A 23,012-nucleotide genomic window follows, 5' to 3' on the forward strand; every position below is an offset into this window, starting at 1 on the left:
ATTTACAGGCGGCACATTATTGGTTGATTCATGTGTTCTTTATATAAAATTGCTAGGAAAATTACACATTATGGAATATTAACGATTTTAGTTCCAAATAATAGATGTGTTCTGTACGCTACCAAACGTGTGTGCTCCTTTGGCCGAGTGGTTAGCGTCACACATTGTCATTCCGGCGGTTCGGGTTCGATTCCTGTTCTGGACGGGGGATTTTTTGGTCAGAGAAATTTTCACCGATTTGCACTGTGGTCACGCGTATTCTAGAGCTTGCCACTCAGAATGCATTCAAGGCGTGTTGTTTGGCATAGAAATCTCAACTAGGTACTAATAAAAATGATGCACGTAATACTACGTTGAGACGGCGAAGCTCCTCTAGGAACGCTTGTGCCATTTAAAAAGAATACTACCAAACGTAAGGAACGTGATTGCGATCCATTCTAAATGTTTTCGTATAACAGTCGATATTCTTCCTGAGCGCTACGATGACTATCATTTCCATTTGCCACTTCGTTGAAACTATTCCTAAAGGTGTCGTGAGCTTCGCGTCATCAGGTTTAATTCAGGTCGAAGTATGTGTACCCTTTCTCGGAATATTATCCCTGAAGATAGTTTCATTTACTCTAAATCGAATAGTATTGAAACAATTTCAATATATCCACGAACATTTCTTCATTGTAATAGAAAATCCTTGACAGAAAAAATGTGTTTAATATCCCTTGCAGGAAACTTGATACTCTATTAAGGGATATTCATTATATACGGACAATTTAATCGTAGTTCATTATTTTCATGTAATGATGTATTTATTACTCCCTAAACTGTAATCTTTTATTAGATTCATGCGCAACTAAAAAGCTTAACCCATTTTATGCCAAGCGTTCGAAAAATCGAACAGCGACTTTGATAATTTTTAATGGCTTTGTAAAGAATCCATATGGTAAGGTTGCGGCATCAAATGATTGCTTAGTTTATCAGTTACCACTTACTATCAATTTCAATTTTCAATATCAATTTTGCATTACTTTATCAGGCAATAAATTCGGATAAAAGCAACTACAGGTAAACTTCGATATAACGTACATTTCACTTTCAAAATTGTACGTTGTATCGAATTGTACCTAAATAAGGAGCATAATAAAGTACTCACAATCGTAGTCTATAATAAATTATTGTGTTGCTGTTTTAGTAAAGTTAATGAATAACTTCAATCAGAAGACGAAGCCAGCCTTTCTCATGATGTTTCCCTTCGTACTGTTGATTAAAGCTTGATTCATTTAGAATCCGGAATTACAAAACCAGTTGTATTTCGGGATTGATTGAAGGTACAAAACTTGTTTTAGCATCATAATACAGATAATTCATTGTTCTATCAGAAAAAAAATATTAGAATTTTTTTCCTTTACACTTTGGAAATGTGTACGTTATATCGAGGGTACGTTATATCGAAGTTTCCCTGTATGTGCGAAAAGTACATAACCTTACATAAACTAACAAAAAACAAAACCTTATAAAATTCAAAAATATATAAATTTTTCAACAATATTACTTTGATAAAAGAGCACACATGGTGATGTAGGAAAAAGAAAAATTAATTCAACCCCCTATATGAAGAACAATGTTTTTGATTTTTTGTCATTTTCCTGAAAACGGTAGAACAAAAAAAAATCTTGAAGATTGGGGTTTCTGTAACGCCAATATACAAAATTGCACCAATGGCTTTCGTTAAAAAAATATATTTGTACAGCTTGGTCGTTAATGGGTTAATATCCAAGTATCCGACCTCGAAGCTTGCCGGATATCCCGTATCTGGTATCCGGCCAAACTACTATTCGTTTCATCACTATAATCAATTATAAGTAACAGTTTATTGTCGAATTGTTTTTTTCAAGTGTACTGCTAAACCACTCCCGCATATTTGACCTGACTTAAGACACCAGGATGAAAAAAACTAATGAAAATTACTGTGAATTAAATATCAAAATACTTGCAAATGTATTAGCATTAATTGAACAAACCTTACAATAACAAAACCATTTATCGATTTGTGACTCAATCGTCACAAACAAAATACTACATATTCAGTGTACCTTCAAACACCTGGAAGGCGTTAAAAATATCATGAAAAACATGTCATAAGGATATAAAATAAAACAAAAAACTATTTTAACAAAAAGAATAACGCTCACTGATACAACAATGTTGAATTCTCTCTTTTGACTTCGTCGATTTGAGCACTTACGCGTACCTCCATGAGGTCGATTTGTACAACCTCGTGGTACATCTGTCCATTTACTACGTCAAGCATACTGGGCCTGTCCGATAATACGTCAATAAATCTTCGCTTCCCACCAGCCTGCGGCAGTACATCTTTAGCAGATAAACGCTTATTAGAGATCTCAAACTGAACCAGCGGATCATTGAAAACGATATGCTTTCCTTTTGGTTGGAAACCAGGAGGAATCAAAGATGGAAATGTCTGCCCCATAAGTCCTGACAAATCCACGCCGATAGGAATAATATTTCGATTCTCCAAGTAATGCATATGGCGTGTGTTGATTATCTCGTTAATTTCCTGTTCCTCCGATCCTGCGGTGGTCAGAATTATGATAGCCCCTGGGGTTGCGCCCCTTGTGCGTGCAATACGCGCCAGAAAATCCCTTGGTTGATCCGTCATACTGAACAAAACGATAAGATCCGTTTCGCCAACATCGATTGCCGGTTCAACTTCAACCGGGACGATCAAAATATTAACGGTTCCACTGCGGAACATTTCAACGTAATGCGAGTAATCGGAATCTGTGTAAAGAATAACTTTGTCGCATTATAAACTATATTCTAAAACAAAATTCTCGTTACCGATTAGTACTCTATGCGAAACACTTGGAAATTTCCTCAAGTTTCCATGAATAATCAATGCAGCATCCAGCTTTTCCACCACTATCAGGATCCGTGCATGTTGGCTTTTCTGAAATGAGGACAAAAGGTGTGCATGGAAAATGGAACCAATTACATGGATGAATTACCTGCGTAAATTCGCATAAAAAATTGTCTAATGTTTGAAACTTTGGGTGCGGTATAGTATAAATGCCCTGTTTGAGTTTATTCATGAACTCGCTAAACTTCTGAATGGTCTGAATATAAATATCATTGGACCGTTCATGATGCTCGAGAAGAGCCACAATACCGTCACGCTCTAGGATGCGATAGGCTTGAACCATTTTTTCCGCCAAATGAAAGTTTTGCATAATATTGTAATGATCTGGCCGTAAAGTTCCTGCGAGGACTGATTGCTCATATATTTCGCGTTCTTGTCGGATGCGTGCGATGGTTATATTCTCGAACGATAAATTGGAAAGCGATTTCGATAGACGTAAATCCTTGATATAACATTGCGAAATAGCTGCCAGCTCTACTAGAAGCGCCGTAAGAGTAGGTCCTGACGGAGTGCTGATACAGCTTATTTCCTTTTTGTTCATCAACCATTTGTCAGTTGTTCCATACGGGTTGGCCCATTGTAACTCAATGTTTGTAATGAGCCATTCCTTCAGCAGACTAGTATCAATCGATTTACTTGAAGTCAAGCAGACACACATGATACGGAAATTTTTATTATGTTCCGCTATTTTCTGAATGATTTTGGTATGGTAGGTATTATCAGTTTGTGGCTCATCAATAACGACCAGCTTGATTTTATTCAATATCTCGGACAATTTTCCCAAATCGGTGAGCATCATTTGCGTAGTTATAAAAAACACTCGTTTCGCCATCCAAAAATAAATTCGATCTTTTGCCCTCATATTCATTTCTGCTACATCCATCAAATTAAATTTCATGAATTGTTGACATGCCCTTTGCTGCCCTTCCACTAGTTTGCGCTTTGAGGTTATGTAAACAATTTTTCCCAACGGATACCAGCGATACACGTTATGCATCAATACAGCGGTTATGAAGGATTTTTCGAATTTGGTCGGAAGAATTATTAACGAATTGTGATAAAACACTCTTTCAGCGATTAGTGGCAAATAATCTGGCGTAGAGCAATCGATTGGATAAAGCCAATCAATTCCAGTATACGGACTGAACCCAGCATAAGGATTTGGATGTTGTATTCCCATCTGAAATCGATGATCATTTGCTACAAACTCTGCTACCAGATCACAACCTTCCTCCGCAGTTATCGGCAATGTAGGCACGTTTTCATTTGAACAAGCAGAATGAAGCGATGCCATTGTCGGCCACATTTGTTTTTCACAAGTTATTACAATATTCACGAGGGTCTCAATATTTATAGGATGCACATGCTACAACACCTGCACTGCGAGCAACATAAAAATTTAGACAATCAACAGTGGCCAGCAGCGCCAGATATTTTTTTCTTGTAAATAGTGGTGTCCGATTAATTGATTGATCGATCAATGTCCTTAAGCCAGCGCTACACGATGCTACGAACACCCTCGAATGCTGGACGCTCGATGATTCGACACATCGTGAAGTCGACTGACGAGCTACGAACTTCCAATGTCGAGTGTCGAATCAAGGCGCGTAGAAGTATATCCTAAGGTGGGCCAACTTGCTAAAACCACTCTTCAGCCATCTTGGGAGGCTACTGTGTTTTGTTTGTAAACAAAACACAATACGCTTGTGCCCAAGCTCGCTCGTGATCAGTCTGTCTCTTTCACACTTGGAGGAAAAAAATCCCCTTCTGCTTTCTTCCGTACTGTTTTCATATACCGCTCCCCTAACCAACTTAGTGACGAAACGGCCTCACCTAGTACCATAGACCCGTCTTGTGTCAAATATTCGCGTTGGAAGGTAATCCGTTCGTTGTGGATTACCTTCCAACGCGAGTGGCACGAGTCAAAGGATTTTTGTCATTCGTTGATTCGACACTCGATGACATTCGATACACCGCTACACGATTCATCCGAATCTATCTTTGACAGATTGGTTTGTTGACAAGTTCTAGATGAAGGAACTATGAAATTGATTCATAAAATTCAAAATATTCGGCAAAATATTGCAGTTTAATAATGTTGATTTCAAGCATTTTTAATTTACAGCTCGATATCTGTACAATTGCTACGGCATCAATTCAATACTCGCATCGTCATCCAGTTTCCTAACGTTTTTGATGGTAAATAAAAACAATAAACATTCGATCCAAATACTCGCCGAATGTTTGGACCGAGTGCATTGAATTGAAAATTCACTTCACCGTGTAGCAGCACATTCGTCACAACATTTGTCGATTCATCGAGCCGTTGACGTTGGACGAATCGTGTAGCGCCCGCATTAAAAATGTCTCGAACCATTACAATGCAATCGAAACTAGATCAACATGTCAAAAGGGTCTATCTTCTTTGATCGATGCTTTTCATCGTCTTCCTCTTTCGATAATCACGGCCTTTCAGACAGATTTTGCTCCAGTTTTGCCATGTAGTTTGATACACGAGGTTCTCTTTCACACTAGTTGTGTGGCATTAAACTGCCAATCATATAATTGCATCATAATGATGTGAGAGTAACGACACACCATCCACTCACCCCTCAACCGTCGGTTTTCCGTTCGGTTCCCAACCAGTCCACTTCGTTGCTACACATATTCGTGTGGTGGGTGACAATAACCGAATGAAGTCATCATTTGCGAAGGCAGCGTTCTTGAGGTAAGTTGTGGCGGCAGTTGTCCCGCATTGGGTGACTCCAGATAAATGGCCAGTTCGCACACTAGTTATCGTCGAACACATCAGGAAATGCTGTCAAAGCGCAATTCACATACAACATCCACGTCACGTTCACGTTCCGTCACGTTCCGTCACGTCACGTTGCGTCAATTATTCTTCCATGCAATTCCTATTCAGGCATTCACATACACCAGCAACGGCAAGTCGAAGTTGCCGTTGCCGGTGTATGTGAATGTTTGCATAAGAACTGCTTGGAAGACTAATTGACGCAACGTGACGTGAATGTTGTATGTGAATCGCACTTAATGCTGAGTTTTTAATGAAAGAGAATGTAGATGAAGAGAATCGATCATAGAAGATAGGCCCTTTTTGACATGTTGATCTAGAAACTCCGTGTTGCGTCATTTGGGAAGCGAAAATAATTATGGATTTTTTGATGCAGAACTACGTCTTTCATTGAGGGTGCCAAATCAGAAACAGGTCACGTTTTTTTTTAAATAAAGTTAATATTAATAACTATTTTTGCCGCGAACGGATATTGGTGATTTACATACCAAATGAATCGAAAATTCCCTAAGATTTGTTTGATATGCTATACATTACAATAGTCTGTATATGGTTTAAATTGATGAAAATTGGAAGCATTCCCATTTCCTCATACATTTGTTCTGTCCATTTGTGTACTTTCCCGAACAGAGCTGTCAATAACGAGCAATTTACCGACGAGCATTGAAGGGGAAATCGTAAGATGTAAAGTCTCCGTGAACAAATTAAAAGAAGAAGAACGAAGGGGAATATTTGCCTAGGATATAAACAGATGATCTCGCTGAGGCAAACTTTCATTCTGGGTGAGGACACCGACTGGACAACATCGTTGCTGGACGAGCTGGACGGCGACGGCGGATAAAGTAAAGTTTTCCAAGGGCCTTTTTGAAGGTTCGAGACGAATGAACTGAAGAAGTTCAAGAAAAACTTTCAGTCTCGTTCTGTGTTAAAAGAATTGTATTACATGATGAGGATAATCGTTCAACAGTTAATCATATTAGATCGCAATTAAGGCCATATTAGATTATATTAGGGATTTGACAGATCCGCGACGCCATATGTACAGTGTCAACATCTGGTGATGATATGGTGATTTAGGGAGGCAAATCAATCTGAAAACATAAAAAATTTACACTTAATACAATCATGTGACAAATAAAAATCAAACATAGATGCACACAAAAATTTACACTTAATACAAAAATTCACACTCAATACAATCAGCGTGCTCTTACTGGACCGATGCGTATATTTCACCATGTAGCATCTATGTTCAATTTTTATTTGTCATGTGATTGTATTGAGTGTAAATTTTTGATGTTTTCAGATCTAGACAACATACTTAAGGTGACCGTACACTGTTTATCCAGAGCTAAAATATTTGACACTTGTGACAGATAAATTTTGGTTTCAAATTTGTTCAAACACTTTTTTGTTTGTCACTCTTCAATTATCAACAGTAGCAAACAATTTCAAACATCGAACGTGGAAAAAAGTCAAATTAAATATTTGGCTTCTACCAAACAATGTATGAGCACCTTAATGTTTGCATTACCAAAGGTATTGGGTACTTATCCACCAAGTATTTTTCTGGGTGTAGTCATTTGGATTTGAACTGAGCAGGGGTATGACTAAAACGTCAGATCCCTCATATTGCCAGTGTACCAAATAATGCTGCGGTTTACTGACATTTTGGTTCTATCAATTACTATTGTTTACAACTCGGTCCGGTTATATAGTCGAATAGTGGCTAACTTTAAATTCCATGTTAAATTTGAACACCTCCATGTGAAACCGAAATATGAAAATCGCTCATGCAGTTAAAAATAAAGCATACTTTCTCCGTGATTTCAATGATTTCAATCCTCGTAAATGATATGTTAGTAAACAAATGACGCCATATTGATTTTGATTTTGGGTAGCCTATATTCAATTGATGTCTAACCCCTGGAACTGAGACGATTTGACATAACAGAACAATTTTCCTTCAGTGTGGTTATTTGTTTATGTTCTTTCGTTCGATGCAGGGATGCCAGATGATTTTTTCAAATATCTTCACATGCTACGAAAAATGTCTTCAAATGTCTTCACAATCATATCGGAGGAAACTAAAATTCATAACATACTTTTGAACAAAGTTTCACAGCTTATTCAATGTTTATTCTAATTGACATTTAAACGGTATGTAACGGGAAAACTATCGTTTGAAAGATCTAGGTTAATCTATTGTGTAGTATAGGCCCAAAATAATAGAAATTCAATGTCACAATCATCTGAACCCGAACATTATTTCGCGAATTGCCTTAAAAGCTATCGATCTTTATCACTGTTTTCACCACTAGCTGTCAAGAATAACTCCGTAAAACCAATCGTAACTGTTGTTCCGTGATTTGAGATTAAGGTTGAAGCCTCGGAGCGAAAAATGTTACATTGGACGTTTTGACTGCCCGCGTTTGCACATTGGACATATTACGTTGTACTATAAAAATTTGAAACTAACTAATAAACAACAATCCAAATATCAGTATTTTGTTCTAAAGACTGATTATTATTGTTATCACTCGTTGAATTGCACTGAAATAGATAACAACACCTGTAAGAAACAAATCCCAAAACGACCGAAGTACGACTGCGAGTTGTTTTGACTGCTTTGTTACTTCGGACGTTTCGGCCGTCGGAGGAAAGTGGCGTCCGAAGTAACAGCCGGGTGCTTAAAATTTGAATCTGTACATTGGATATTTTTTGTATCGGCGACAAAAAGATAGATACGTGAACGATTGTTTTTGTAATACATTCAATTATTGAAAACTAATAGCGTGCATCCATTAACTCGATTTGTTTACATTTGTTACATAGGACCTTTTCAAAAGTTACGCGAGAAATGTCTTCACAGTAAGTCAGATGTCTTCAAAATGAAGACATGTCTTCAAACCTGGCATCCCTGGTTCGATGTTCGATTTGTGATGCCATCAAATGTTTTCATCAAGACGGGTCTATGGTACTAGGTGAGGCCGTTTCGTCACTAAGTGGGATAGGGGAGCGGTATATGAAAACAGTACGGAAGAAAGCAGAACGGGAATTATTTCCTTAAAGCGTGAAAGAGACAGACTGATCACAAGCGAGCTTGGCACAAGCGTATTGTGTTTTGTTTACAAACAAAACACAGTAGACTTCCAAGATGGCTGAAGAGTGGTTTTAGCAAGTTGGCCCACCTTAGGACATACTTCTACGCGCCTTGGTTTTGATCACCTTCGCTCATCAACACAATTATTACTACTTTACACCATGAACGCCAAAACAAAAACGTTACAAAGTGGAAAACCATCCAAAACCGTTCGTAATGTACTAGTACAGCCATTCAAAACTAAATGGTTAGTGTTCAAATCATATTTTTAAATGTACAAAACATTTCATTGGTTGAACTTAAACCGAACTGAACTGATGAATTAAACTTATTTCATCTCTTTAGGCCTCTAGTAACCGGAAATGAGAGAGAAAAGGTAGAGAATCTGTTGAATAAAATATCGCAGTAAGTTAATAATCGAATTCACGCTCTATGCTTGCTAATAGATCCAACAATTCTCAGAGAGCATCTCGCAATCGGCTCAAATGCTGCATGTGGTATACTACACAATGGACAGGCATGTGCACTTTTCCTGACCTCTGATTTTTACCCTCAAATTCTTGGAAAGCAAATAATCCGAATGGCACGGCGTAACTCTTCTTCCGTCAAAATACTGGCCATCGAGAATCTTAGTTGGAATGGCATCCAAGAGAAGCTGATTGCAGTTCGAAAAAGTGCGAGCAAGGATCCTACAATATGTAATCTTTTGGAACTGACGGAACATATATGTATGCTGAGTGGATTCGACGATGATTCCAGTGATGTTTTAAAAACTTCAAAAGCAAAATCGTCAACTAAGCTGAAGTTTGCACAAAATGAAGGTGGAGAGACTATAGATAAATTCTATTTGGAGAGGGTGGATTCGAAGCAGCGAGAGTTTGTCCCTAATATATCAACATTGCTATCGAAGACGACTAAAATTTCCACCAATCCAGAATGGGGTGAACACATATCATTCAAGCCGAAACCGATGGAAATTGAGCTGGACCATCAACTGAAGCAAAAGCCTGTTTTTCCTAAAATCAAGAAGAGTAGTGTAACTTATGCTCCTTTAATTGTTAATCGAGTTCGAGGAAATCCGAACCGAAAGAAACAAATAAAGAGTAGTTATTATTTTGATTTTTTTTAATGGAGGTTCCGGGTTCGATTCCCGTTCTGGTCAGAAATTCGATCGCCAAAAATTGTTTTTCTGGCTAGCACCGGTTCAGGGTAACTGCTTAGGTTGTCATGCAATAAGCAATGGACATTGCCAGTCTCCAAGAAAAGCCACAAAAACTCGGAAACAGCTCCTCGAAGCGGATTGATACCGCTATAAGCTTCTTTGGTCAGTCCTGATTAGAGATGGGCAAACCGTTCACGAACGGTACGGAAGAACTAGTTCTCCGAAAAGAGTGAACGAACGGTCGTTCTTTTTCAAAGAACGGTAGTTCTCCCCACGAACTGTTTGCGAGTGAACTGTATAGAAAAGAAATGATTGAGAGTGAACTGTATAGAAAAGAAATGATAGAGAGTGAACTATTTGGGAACGAACTGTTCGAGAACGAAGTGTTTGCGGGCAAATTGTTTGCGAACGAACGAGTGCAGCTGAACTGATTTGCGCTGGACGGAATGTATAAATACAACGAGAACGCTTGTAAGGAAAATAAAACGATATTGTCATTTATGAGCAAAATGCATTTAACGCAGGGTTTATTTTGTTAATGTATACTCAATTTTGGGTTAAAAATTGAATTAGATTTTCGTAGTTTTAAAGCAAAACTATATATTTTCAATTTCATGTATTCTTGCAATCCCGCGTAACATTCATATATTTCCTGATTATCAGAAAAAAATCTGGTGGAAGCTGGGGCGATTCATGGATTAGGTAAACATAAAATCTTATAGTGAGAGCATGTTGAGAAAAAGTTTTTTCATTGCTTTCAATTCATTGTTTGGCCTATTGCGTGTATGTGTTATCGTGATTGTTTGTATGATTGATTGTTAGTGAAAATCGCTGCTGATTTTTTCTCCTTAATGAACATTATGAAATATGATCTTACAAAAAGAGAATATGAAAAATAGCACATGTTTTGTGCGCATCAAATTATTACATAAACTTTTGTCGACCGATAAACATATTTTCACATACAGTTTGCGCCTTTTAAAGAAGAAGCAGCTATATAAATCCCATACGTACATTATCCAATTCAACGATATCAATTAATAAGCGTCTATTGATGTTGGGTTCTAGCTAACATTCTATGTTGTTCTTAATACCGCTGAACGAAAGAGCGAAAGAACGGTTCAAAAGAACTGATTCACTTAGATGAATGGTTAGTGAGTGAACCGTTTATCAAAGTGAACTGTTTTGCCCATCTCTAGTCCTGATGGTACTTGAGACGTAACACAGCAATATCACGATGGGCCGCCATCGAGGTAGTGAGGCAGCCTTGCAAGCCGCACCACAAAAACACCAAGCAACGCACGATTCACAAGAAGAACCGGACTAATCGACATACATCCAGGGCATCCAGGCGACGGAAGCGGACTAACGATTGGAAACTCGGAACGTGGAATTGACGAACCCTCAAATTCATCAGAAGTACTCGTGTGAATTCCGCCCTATTGAAAAACCGCAAGTTTGACATCATAGCGCTGCAGGAAGTGTGTTGGAGAGGATCTATAGTACGAACGTTTCGCGATGGTCATACCATCTACCAGAGCTGAGGCAGCACAAACGAGCTTGGTACAGCTTTCATTGTAATGGGCATTGGTGGTCACCAAATCAAACAGAATTTCAGATCAACCATATTCTGATAGACGATCACTATTTCTCGGACATAGCTGACATCAGAAGCTATCAAGGCTCGTGACCGGAATAAATCGCTGCAGTAAACAACTTAAACAGAAACAACCTATTTCCATTAAAAATTTGTTCTCTCGTTTACGTTTTTCGAAATTTATTCTGAAGTCAGTGCCTCCGGGTGCACGATTTTAGGGGTGCAGAATGAACCGAATTTATATGAAGAAATTGGATAAACGTGATTTCTGACGGCGGGTGGGTGTGTAAATCGACTCTTCCACCCGGGTGCGACGCGGACTCTTCCCTGGGTGCAAATGTTCTTACTTTTCTGGCGGAAGGGGGATGCAAATCAACTCTTCCACCCCGGGTACAAAAGTTTTACTCGACGCCAATGGGTCAATGTAATGGGGACGAAGTCCCCATTTAACGGGGATAATAAAACGAGGTGACCTAAGCCGCCAAGATGACGAGATCCGAGTCCACCGCCGACCCGCCGTCGAAGGCGGCGGCGTCTCGCACGCAATCCAATCTTCACTGATTGTCCGGTTAGTTTGGAACATAGGTTACGATCCTTTAGTAATGTCCGACCGAGCATTAGCTAGCGTCATACGTTTGCCCGGTTATTTTTTGTTTTGAAATACAAAATCACACCACAATATTTCTAGCCTACTACCAACTTTTTACATATCTCTGGAAACTCAGAAAATGGAGTGGTTCTATAGTTATGGAAGTGTATAGTATGTGTATATTTTACTATGCTTCCAGAAAACAGATATCGAAGAGTGTGGAGCCTGGATTTATTCTTCCTAATACTGGAAGTTTTCGATCGCTTAGGAGAAACCAATATTCCAGTCATTTAGCATGGTTGTTACTTTTTCTTCCCAATGTTCTGTTGAACACTTTGGCTGAAATCAAAAGGACATCATTCGGAAACAGGAGAAGAAAACGCTAGGTGTTAAATAAAATTTGTGTATAAGACAGTATATTTTAGCAACTTTTGCCTATACAAGAGTAAATAAAATAAAAGAGTTTTGATGATTCAAAAACTGATGATGGCATTCTTAGATAGACCATTTCAATACATCGCTCGTGTTTCTCTTCCGCCCCAATGGTCTAATTTGCTTTTTTTCTTCTTAGGAAAATGATTATGACAATGATTTTTATAAAGGATACAAGAATAGTACAGTTTGAATAGTATGCGCATTGGTACAAATACATCTGAGTATATTCGGTTAGAAGATACAGTGTTTATTTTTATTTCCTCCATTAGGTGTTTGCCGTGGGCAAAAGCCGTTGCTTAGGTTTCTAACTTCGTTTACCATATCGTAACGTTGTTACAGAGTCTACATGTTACATCGGGAGAGACACCACTGTAGTTAGATCAATGTGAGGGATGGGAGGGTGAAAAAAATGAAACGGAAATTATCATAAATACTCTCTGTCAAAACTAATCAACAGGATTTTTCTTTAGCTACGATTTCGTCGTCTTGTTAATAAAATATACTTTCCGATTTGTGTTGTATGCTTGCAAACTGTTACCAGCGTTTTAAAATGTGTTTGCACGACTCATTTTGCCATTTTTTCCAGTAATGATTTTCATGATTTTTTTCTTTCTATCAATTGTTCATCGTTTCAAAAAGGCAATTCCAGTTCAAGAGACAGCTTTTTTTTTGTTTAAATACATATCCTATCAGTGAAAAATAAATGCTTGCCCAATTTACATGCACCGTTTTTTTGTTTTTGCTGTTAAAAAATAACATTTCCGCGACTACCCTTTGTTTGTTAATTTCTTCATATCTTCTTCTGTTTGAACATTTCAATAATAACTAGTATAAGTGTTTTCTTCTGGTGAATCGGTGTACAATTTGAAATGCAACGTCTAATTCAATGGCAAGTTATAGTTTTATACATAACTGTTGAATACGAGCAATACAATATTAAATACTGTATGTACTCATATTTTACAGCTATTGACATATGTGATCATTTGTTCCGTTTTGTTTCCAATAAATAAGTTTTAATTCTACCTATATAACAATTGCCTGCCTATTAAATTAATCATTCTGTTTCGATTTCGATAATGAAATAACAGAAGCAGGAGTGTCGACTGTGTTTTCTTGCGGTCAAATGATATCTACTGGTTCCAGTCTATCAAAATCTAGCCTGTTGGATTGAATGTCTCATCTGTACTACGATGTCTATAATATGTAGATTACCACACAGTCATTTTTGTTTGTATCTTAGGTTTAAAATTAAGCTCTCCAGAATCAGCTTTTCGGTATTTTATTTTTCAATTTGTAACTATCATTTCGGCCAAAATGCCATAACAATGACTTCTACCAGTGCAGTGCTCGTACCTGATCGTTCCCCCTCGATCGGAAGAGCGCTCCCGCAATGCCGAAAAATGTTCCCAACGCAACCCACGCGATTACTGCTTGCATTGCGCAGTGCACTGTGGGATGACCCGGAGCCATGCTGTTGTAATGATGCCGGTTGCGGTTGCGTTGATACTGGTCATCGCCATAAGGCCTAATGTATTTCTCGTCTATCTCATGTTCGAACGCCGGAATTATGGCAAGATTTATCACCTCTGGCACCGAATTGTCGCTGGCGCTCGACCATTCCTCCTCACTGTCATCTTTGATAACTCTAGGAGGAAGAGCCGGTGTGGTTCGTCGGTTGATGTAGAACCTGGACCGACTGAATCCATTCATAGTGTAGCTACCGCGATCCCCGAGCGAATGCCGCTCGTTGCTGTTTTTCTTAATACCTAAAACCTCGGAGAGTGGACGATTGATGAGAAGTGTATTCTCCTGACGTTCCTGCTGAAGTCTATCGTTTTCGTTTGTGTGTGGGTGTGCTGTCGTTGTAGTCGTCATAGTGGCAGTAGAAATAAAAGTACTTGGGATTTCTGCAAGCGAACTTGACGTCGCTTCAAAAGGGGGCACACTGTCCGTCTGCGTGATGTTTACTAGCTGTCTATTGTTTATGGAGCTATCGATTGAATCAGATTCGATCGACACCGGACCTATGATCACATTGTTGTTGTTGTTGTTGTTGTTAAAACTAGAGTTATAACTATTATAAATATTGGTAATATTTTTAATACTGTTGTTAGCGTTACCGCTACTGCTACTAGTAAAACTTCTGTCATTATTGTCAATCATTTGCGTCAGAATGTCCTTATTGGTAATGGGTTCGTATTTGTTTCGAAAGGTTTCGCTGTTGTCCGAGGCACCACGGTACAGGAGAGCCACTTTGCCATCTGCGGTTATAACGGGTGTAATTTTCTGCTGAATCTCCGCGGTTCCATTCGGATTGATTTTAGACTTCTTTGCTTCGTCATCTTCGGGGGATTTCGACTCCACTTTATATACAATTCCCACCTTTCCGTTTGGAGTTGAGATAACTTTGATTGAATCATTTTTCCGGAGCTTCCGGCTGCCAGGCGAAAGAAGCTCGTCATTGTAGTCCGCGAAATCGTCGAACCGGGATTTGAACCGATGTGATGCTGTTTTTCCTTTCATAAAGTCTTGCATAACATCTTTTTTATCGGACGAAGAATTAATCGATGTTTTGTGGTTTTGGCTGGATCTTTTATCATCCTGCTCTTCATCGCTGTAGTCATCATAGTAATCATCATCATCGAAGAGCTTCTTATTGCTTTCTTCGTCTCTAGGCTTTTGCTTGTGAATCATTGAATCGATGTCTTCGTACTCTTCGTCATCGAACAAGTGATCGTCTTCTTTAACCTCTTCCTCCTCATCCTGGCTGAACAGTGGTTTACTTTTCATCTGTTCCAACTGTCTAAGCAGTCGTTGGAAGTCATCCATGGGCTCATCGGTGGCATCCGGGGCCACCCCCACACTCGCATCGTCATTCTGCATTACCTCATCTTTGTCGAAGTCGGTCACAAAGTTGACCCATTTTGAACTTGCGTTTTCTTTTCTTACACTATCAGCGGTCCTTAAACTAGCTAAATCTAATCCTATCCTATTGAATCCTGCTACTTGCACTGTTGCTATTGGTAGTGGTGTTGTTGATGTTGTTCGGGTAGTCGCGTCTTGCAGTCAGTAGCATTTCTTTGTACAATGGCATTTGCGCACGATATCAAGGTGCTTAATGTATTTGGTATTGTTGCTGCACACCATGCGTACCTGTAAACACAAGGGAAGGCCAGTGTTAGTATTTTATCGTACAATTATACAGAACAATCAATATCTTCTAGTCATCAATTCATCACTTCTGTTTCGATAGAACGGTATAAAGATCGGACAAAAAAACAGTAATTCAGAATATTACTGGAATACAAATGCATTTAGTTAATACGTGTATCCACGTGTGATTATCCATTGTTTCTTCCCAGAAATCTCAGTAACAAAAGACCCATCGAATTGTGTTGGCTTACTACTCGGTACATAGAGGGGCTTCGCGATAAAAATGAAAAACAATACTTTCACCGTCTTTTTGAATAATTTCTGTTTATTACTGATGATCTTGGCGATTCGTTTGATGGTGGCGAGAGGGAGAGGCGGATACCCTGCGCGTGCCTTGCACGTCCCCAGGAAGAGGATATTCCCTAAAGGGACACATCTCAATTCGCTCCGGTTTGTGTCCTTCAAAGGCATCGACGAAGCGCACAGAGAAAAGGCTCTGTCTACCCGTTCATGGCCAGTGAACATTTGTTTTCGTGAATTTGAAGATAATTGATCAAAAAACGAGGTGCCAATTGTCAGACTATCTTCAAAATAGCTACTCATCAAAATGCACCCGATCGCACCGCTCAAGTTACCGAGCTTGGTTTCTCAGGTAATTGCTTGAAAGTATATGCTGTGCCGAAGCAGGAAATGATCACTACACCGTCGTACAAAGTTCCCCCACATTTCCAGTGACTCCTCTCCACGACGGTTCCTATGGAAAAATTCGCATCGCATCTTTGATCCAGGAGGAGGAAGTATTGCTCTACTATCAGAACGTCGGAGGCATGAACACAACCGTAGCTCAGTACAAACTAGCGTGCTCTGATGCTTGCTACGATATATACGCCTTCACTGAAACCTGACTGAACGGCAATACGCTTTCCAAGCAAATCGTCGGTCCGGATTATATGATTTATCGAACCGATCATTCTCGGGCTACTAGTACAAAAATTACCCAATTCTCCCAATTCTACGGGTGTCGAGCAAGTGTGGGTGGCTATGACCCTACCAACAAAAAATGTGTTTTTTTGTGTGGTATATCTTTCTCCGGGCCGACTTCGCGATTTTGAGTTGGTAAAACAACACATCAATTCGATTTTTTGGGTCTTATCGACGATGAATGTTGATGACGATATATTTTGTATTTTGTTCAACCTGGCTTCAATCAACTGGACCAAGACTGATACAGGATTCTACCACTTTCGCATCAATGGCTCTAGTACAACATATCTTTGCTGGACTGCTATAATACCGCTGATCTTCAGCAATTGAATGGGATCTTCAATGACAACAACAGATCTCGACTCGATCTTTGTTTCGTCAGCCGCGAACTTGCTTTTAATTGCGCGGTTCATGAGGCACTCGAACTACTAGTCAAACGATGCAGACATCATCCACCGCTGCAAGTAACATTACGTTTCCGTCAGGCTTGTTCGTTTCGTAGTACAAAAGACACCGTTCCCTACGATTATCGTAAAGCTGGAATGATCGCTTTTTTTTATCATATCAACTGGGACGATGAACTTCGGGATTGTGACGCGAACGCAGTCTCAGCCGTTTTTTCGAATATTGTTGTTTATGCAATCGATCAGTTCGTACCAAAGAAAATTCCGTCCCCACCTACTAACCGCCAGAAGGGTCGCCTCTATAGCGTGGTTCCCTAGCGTTTATCATGGAAGGGATAGTTGTTAGTAGGAATGGTTAAGAAAAAATCAGGATTCACCGTGGTAAGTGATGTGATTCTAAAATCTTAAATTTATTTTTTTTTTATTTTTTAAATTTTGAATTTTTAATTTTTTAAATTTTTAAATTTTAATTTTTTAAATTTTAGTTTTCAAATTTTAGATTTAAAATATTAAAATTTTGAAATTTTCAGATTTTAAGATTTTAATTTTTTGATTGTTGGATTTTTAGAGTTTATTTTAATATTATCTTTTATTATTTTTGATTTTGGTTTTTTAAAATTTTTAGTATTTAGATTTTAACACGTTGAGCCCCAACTCTTTTCTGCTGCGCTCCCATTCAGCGCGCATCTGCACAACATCAGTGTCGGTCGGGAAGCAATTCGACAAGAAAATAGTCACACTTTGCGAAACATCCGAAAACAAACCGTATATATTCTTATTTTATTATTTTGCAACTGTCAGTCCCAGTCAGTCAGCACACTCCAACCGAAAAACTTAACGCCAGTCCCTAGGGGCCAACGCTGGGCTCAAAGCATCAAATTTTGAGATTTTTATATCAAATCAAGCATGTTATTGAATATTTTTATATAAATATTAAAACAATTATAATAGATGACCCATCAGCATTAGCAGAAATAATAGTGGAGATTGAAAAAAATAAGTAAAATGAAATAAAATTTATAATTGAATCATTTCTCATTTTTAGCCTTCTTCATTTAATTTAACTGTTTTAATTATTCGTGGCGATTCCGTCAATCAAGTTCCGCGAATAATCAGCGTTCTACTATATAACCAGACCCAGCTGCACCATTATTCGCGGAAATATCATTTTGGTCTGTTCTGCTACGGCAGTAACCACCAACCTTGGAAGCGTCAGATATTTTTCTCTTTACTCTACTTTTTCCATATACAGTAGATCCCAATTATCCGCGGAATAGTCTGGCTAGCTCATCGCGAATAACGAAAGCGAAAAAAAAAAAAGATTTTCCAGCATGGAAACTATGTTTTAAAAATGCAGAAATCATTCAACTATCCATATTGAATGTTGTGTACACCAGTAGTCAGAAAATGTGAGAGCCATGATCAAAATAAAAGTGCATGAGTCAATCACTCACTGACAAATTCCGGGAAGGCCCATGGATTTTAAGTACCTCTAGACCAAATCTGGCCAATATTTCACCGGTCCTTTGTGAGCTTTAATAAAACGGAAGGAGACGCTTCGGCAGGCACTCTTCTCGAGTCCATTGTCTCGTTTGTGACGAGAACCTTCGTTTTCTGTACGCAGCTGTATATCTCTCGCCATATCAAGAGTTTCGTGGCAAATTTATCAGCGAAAACAAACCCAAATTTGTCAAAACAAACCCAAATCCGTTCATAATTGCCTAAAGGACTCTGCCATCACTAAAATAAAACTGAACTACAGACAACAAAATCAGCCAAATGTCAATTTACAGGGTCATTGGAAACTCCGTGCCAGCTCATCTGAGAGACCCCGCGTACTTAACAATGGACCGGTTTGAGTCGGGGCTCTGGCAACCCTATTCCATCCAATGCAAATTGAGCGTAGGCAGCATAAAACAGGGCTCGCGCTTAGGGGGCTCACGTATTGTTTAATGTTTGGAGTCATATATGTTAATATTTGATTACGTTGGATAGTTTTTTTTTGGCAAGCGATGTTTGGATACCCATCCGGAAGCTTTCTTGACGATTTGCAATTCAAATCACAGCCGAAGAATCGCGCGGAGCACTTCATTTTGAATTTTAGGTTATGATTTCTATGCTCATGATTTTCTATGCTGGCTACTGAAAGGCGGCCATCTTAGCAATCCCTTGGTTTGAGTAAAGGAGAGCATAATTGTGCTCGGCCTGTCGGAATTGTTCCCTTTTGTCCGTTTTATGTGGTCTTGCTTTCTGTTCGTGACCGTCTCCGGAAGTAGAAGAGCGCGTCGTATAAAGTTTCGTACGTTAACACGTTGTTGATAATTGTGGATGTCGAACTCCTGGGAAATTGTGGGTTGTTAGGTTCTATTTGAGTCTGAATAAGCAGTTTGCAATGACCCTGAGTAATCGTGAGCAGCAGGAATTACAAATTTGCGGGGGACTTTTCCACTGACAGTGGCCTTTTAGAAATTCAGTCTTGGGAGCTGTCCAAAATCCATCTTTAAGTACATTTCGTCATCCATCAGCATGCATCCTTCGTACTTCGTCAAAACGTTGTTGTAAAACTATCGAGCGCTGGTTTTTGCCACCAGATTTTGCTTCAGCGTCTTGTTTGGTTGCTTGCAGGCACGGCAATCACGATAACCTCCTCGCAAATTCTCCGGATGGTACTGCGGTAGAGAGTTGTGTTTTTTGGCAATACCGTCAAACTCAGCTTCCGATTGTAAGTTCCATTACGATGTATCCGAACAACAGTTGTACGTTCACGGAAACGTTTTAACACATCACACAAGATCGGCTTCCATATGCACAAGTTTTCAAAACAAAGCGGATCATTGTAAATTTTTTACCGTCGAAAGATATGGGTTTTCCAAACAATTTGCTGTCAAAAGATTTCAGATAAGCATACTATGATCGCTGCTATAAAATTTACTGTTCATTTTCCGGATTCTGAATGGTTCAAGCTTTTTGTTTATACCAGTTTTTGTTGATAATAGCAAGCCATGAATTAGATTTTAAATAAAATGTTCATTCTGTCTGTACAACTAGTCATAACCAGACGTGTTTTACTAACGTAGTAACCATTAGGTTATGGGCCCAGGTACCATAGCTACGGACAAACAAGTGTGAAAATTTTTTTTTTGAAGAACATTATTTCAAGATGTCTCTTGCTGGAGCTGGAAGCGGAAGTTCCGGAACCGGAAGCGGACATGGCGGGGACGGAAATGGACGAAATTTCGGAGATAGAGGAAGATCGACCGGCAGTGGAGGGATTTCGCTGCCAGCCATGGAACGTCTTCGAGGCCAAGAAAACTATTCTTCATGGGCATTCGCGACCAAAATGCTGTTAATCCGTGAGGGAACTTGGGACGCTGTGAATGCACCGGAAGAAGGTGATCCGGAAAACGAGAGGTCGCTGAGAGCACTAGCTACGATATGCCTCAGTATTGAACCGATCAATTATAGCCTGGTCCAGTCGGCAAGCACAGCGAAACAAGCATGGGGTAACCTCAAGAAAGCCTTCCAGGATGACGGGATGACTCGGAGGATTGGGTTACTTCGTAAGTTGACCAGTATTCGCCTGGGAGACTATTCCACTGTTGAAGCGTACGTAAACGAGATGATGTGTACGAGTCATAAGCTGAGTGAAGCAGGATTCAAGGTTGACGATGAATGGTTGGCCAGTCTGTTGCTGATGGGACTCTCCGAGGTATATGAACCAATGATAATGGGCCTCGAGGCATCAGGAAGGAAAATCACAGCGGATTCGGTAAAGGCCAAGATACTTCAAGACGTCAAGGTTTCCAGCGATTCAAGCTCAAGCGGACATGATGGTGCGTTTTACTCCCAGCAGCGGAAAGGATCCAAGTCATTCAATAAGGCCAACGTGAAATGCTACAAGTGCAAGCGATTGGGGCATTACGCGGCGGAATGTCCTGTAAAGGATGAGAAGCAGAAAAAGGTCAAATCCGACAAGCATACTGCATTCATGATAACGCAATCGTCAGCCAAGCGCGAGGTGAGCTGGATATTCGATTCGGGTGCTACTTCACACATGTGCAACGGTGAAGTTACTTTGGAAGATGCTAAAGAAGTCCAGCAGCGAATCAGCGTGGCGAATAATGCTGTGTCGATGGTAGACGCCGTTGGAAGCGTGAAGATTGAAGCTGATGTCGGCAATGGCACGTGTAACGTTACTTTGTCCAACGTGTTGAGTATTCCCGACTTGGCAATCAATTTGATATCGGTGAGTAAGATATGCAGTAATGGCCATTCGATTACATTCACCAAGGATGCATGTGAGGTGCGATCGGCTTCCAACGAGGTAGTGGCCATTGGACGAGAAAGCAGCGGACTCTACAAACTTTGTTTGGTGAATGAACGTGTTTCGTATGTGGTCAAGGAAGAAAATGGCATGGTGCTGTGGCACCGAAGGATGGGGCATTTGAACGTGCACAGTTTGAAGATGCTTCGGTCCATAGCAACAGGAATCGATTTCGTTGATGCAGAGGTACAGTCATGTGTTGCGTGCTTGCAGGGCAAGCATTCTCGTCGCCCCTTCAAGAAGAGTGGAAACCGCGCAGGAGAAGTTCTGGAATTGATCCACAGTGATCTATGCGGCCCGATGGAGAACGTGTCAATCGGTGGTAGCCGGTATTTTCTAACGTTCATTGATGACAGCAGCCACAAAATTCATGTGTATTTTTTGAAGTCGAAGAAGCAAGTGTTGCAGTATTTCCAAGACTTCAAATCGATGGTGGAGAACCAAACCGGCAAAAGAATCAAGCGCTTACGGACGGATAATGGCACAGAGGAGTATGTGAATGGAGAGATGGAGAATTTTCTTCGCAAATCCGGGATTCATCATGAAGTCACGGTGCCGTACAACCCAGAGCAGAACGGGTTAGCGGAGAGAGCGAACCGTACGATCGTCGAGCGGACACGATGTCTGTTGTTTGATGCCAACCTGGAAAAACGCTTCTGGGCGGAAGCTGTGTCAACTGCTGCGTTCCTGGCGAATCGATCACCAACGAAAGGCTTACGAGTGACCCCGGAGGAACGGTTCAGCGGTGTGAGACCAGACCTGTCCAAATTACGTGTGTTTGGAGCAAAAGTAATGTGCCATGTTCCGAAGGCGAAGCGATTGAAGTGGGATGCAAAATCCGAAGATGGCATATCTGTTGGATATTCCGAGCATTCGAAGGGCCTGCGAGTGTTCAATCGTAGGACTGGAAAAGTATTTGTGTCTCGTGACGTCGTCTTTGTGAGCGAAGCTAGCGGAAATGCCATGCAGAAGTCGGAAGCTGAACCTGTGAATGAAATTTCCATCATTGATGAGTGAAGAAAAGTTTTGAAGTGCAAGTGGGTCTTCAAGCGGAAATTCAACTCGGACGGATCTGTGCAGAAGTATAAGGCAAGGCTCGTCATCAAAGGGTTCTCGCAAGTCAAGGGAGTCGACTATAACGAGACGTATTCACCGGTGGTGAGACTCGCAAGCATTCGATTTCTGTTGGCACTGTCAGCGCAGCAGGATATGCGTATACACCAAATGGATGCCGTTACAGCGTTTCTTCAGGGAGAGTTGTCCGACGAAGAAATCTATATGGAGCAACCTGAAGGATTCGTTGATAGGAAGTCTCCGAAGAAAGTTTGTCGTCTGCTGAAGGCTCTGTATGGATTGAAGCAAGCGAGTCGTGTCTGGAACACGAAATTGGATGCGGAGCTGAAGCGTATGGGTTTGAAGCGATCTAGCTTCGATCCGTGCGTATACTTCAAGATCGAAGGAAATACTATTCTGGTGGTCGCTGTATACGTGGACGATTTCTTGCTGTTCTC

The 23,012-nt window shown here is 40.0% G+C and overlaps 3 protein-coding genes across 9 annotated transcripts in view; 1 reads left to right on the plus strand and 2 right to left on the minus strand.

Annotated features, from left to right (window-relative positions):
* Window positions 1-1,968: 1,968 nt before the first annotated feature.
* On the minus strand, window positions 1,969-4,448 carry LOC129778633 (Fanconi anemia group M protein-like). The gene is made up of 3 exons (XM_055785658.1): window positions 3,024-4,448; window positions 2,857-2,965; window positions 1,969-2,796 (listed from the first exon to the last, which is right to left on the minus strand). The coding sequence occupies exons 1-3, from the start codon at window positions 4,239-4,241 to the stop codon at window positions 2,183-2,185; spliced, it is 1,941 nt and encodes a 646-aa protein (XP_055641633.1). The 5' UTR covers window positions 4,242-4,448; the 3' UTR covers window positions 1,969-2,182.
* Window positions 4,449-8,738: 4,290 nt separating this feature from the next.
* On the plus strand, window positions 8,739-9,979 carry LOC129773890 (uncharacterized). The gene is made up of 3 exons (XM_055777550.1): window positions 8,739-9,097; window positions 9,196-9,255; window positions 9,313-9,979. The coding sequence occupies exons 1-3, from the start codon at window positions 9,012-9,014 to the stop codon at window positions 9,977-9,979; spliced, it is 813 nt and encodes a 270-aa protein (XP_055633525.1). The 5' UTR covers window positions 8,739-9,011.
* A 5,669-nt stretch (window positions 9,980-15,648) lies between these two features.
* Window positions 15,649-23,012, minus strand: part of LOC129780016 (protein slit) — a 382,554-nt gene continuing 375,190 nt past the window's right edge. For all 7 annotated transcript variants that reach the window (XM_055787862.1, XM_055787861.1, XM_055787860.1 and 4 more), the window contains one exon: window positions 15,649-15,789. In XM_055787862.1, coding sequence (XP_055643837.1) covers window positions 15,703-15,789 — 87 coding nt within the window. In that variant the 3' untranslated portion in view covers window positions 15,649-15,702. The remainder of the gene's footprint in view (window positions 15,790-23,012) is intronic.

The sequence above is a fragment of the Toxorhynchites rutilus genome, chromosome 3 (genome assembly GCF_029784135.1).
Source record: "Toxorhynchites rutilus septentrionalis strain SRP chromosome 3, ASM2978413v1, whole genome shotgun sequence".
NCBI classification, from domain to species: domain Eukaryota; kingdom Metazoa; phylum Arthropoda; class Insecta; order Diptera; family Culicidae; genus Toxorhynchites; species Toxorhynchites rutilus.

Excerpts from the sequence above, each read along its gene's own strand:
- LOC129773890 (XM_055777550.1), top strand. The coding sequence starts at position 9,012 with ATGAACGCCAAAACAAAAACGTTACAAAGTGGAAAACCATCCAAAACC. Across the intron at positions 9,098-9,195 it reads CAGCCATTCAAAACTAAATG|GCCTCTAGTAACCGGAAATG; the intron begins GTTAGTGTTCAA and ends TCATCTCTTTAG. Across the intron at positions 9,256-9,312 it reads CTGTTGAATAAAATATCGCA|AGAGCATCTCGCAATCGGCT; the intron begins GTAAGTTAATAA and ends AACAATTCTCAG.
- LOC129778633 (XM_055785658.1), bottom strand. The coding sequence starts at position 4,241 with ATGTGGCCGACAATGGCATCGCTTCATTCTGCTTGTTCAAATGAAAAC. Across the intron at positions 2,966-3,023 it reads TTTTATGCGAATTTACGCAG|AAAAGCCAACATGCACGGAT; the intron begins GTAATTCATCCA and ends TCCTCATTTCAG. Across the intron at positions 2,797-2,856 it reads TTCGCATAGAGTACTAATCG|ATTCCGATTACTCGCATTAC; the intron begins GTAACGAGAATT and ends TTCTTTACACAG.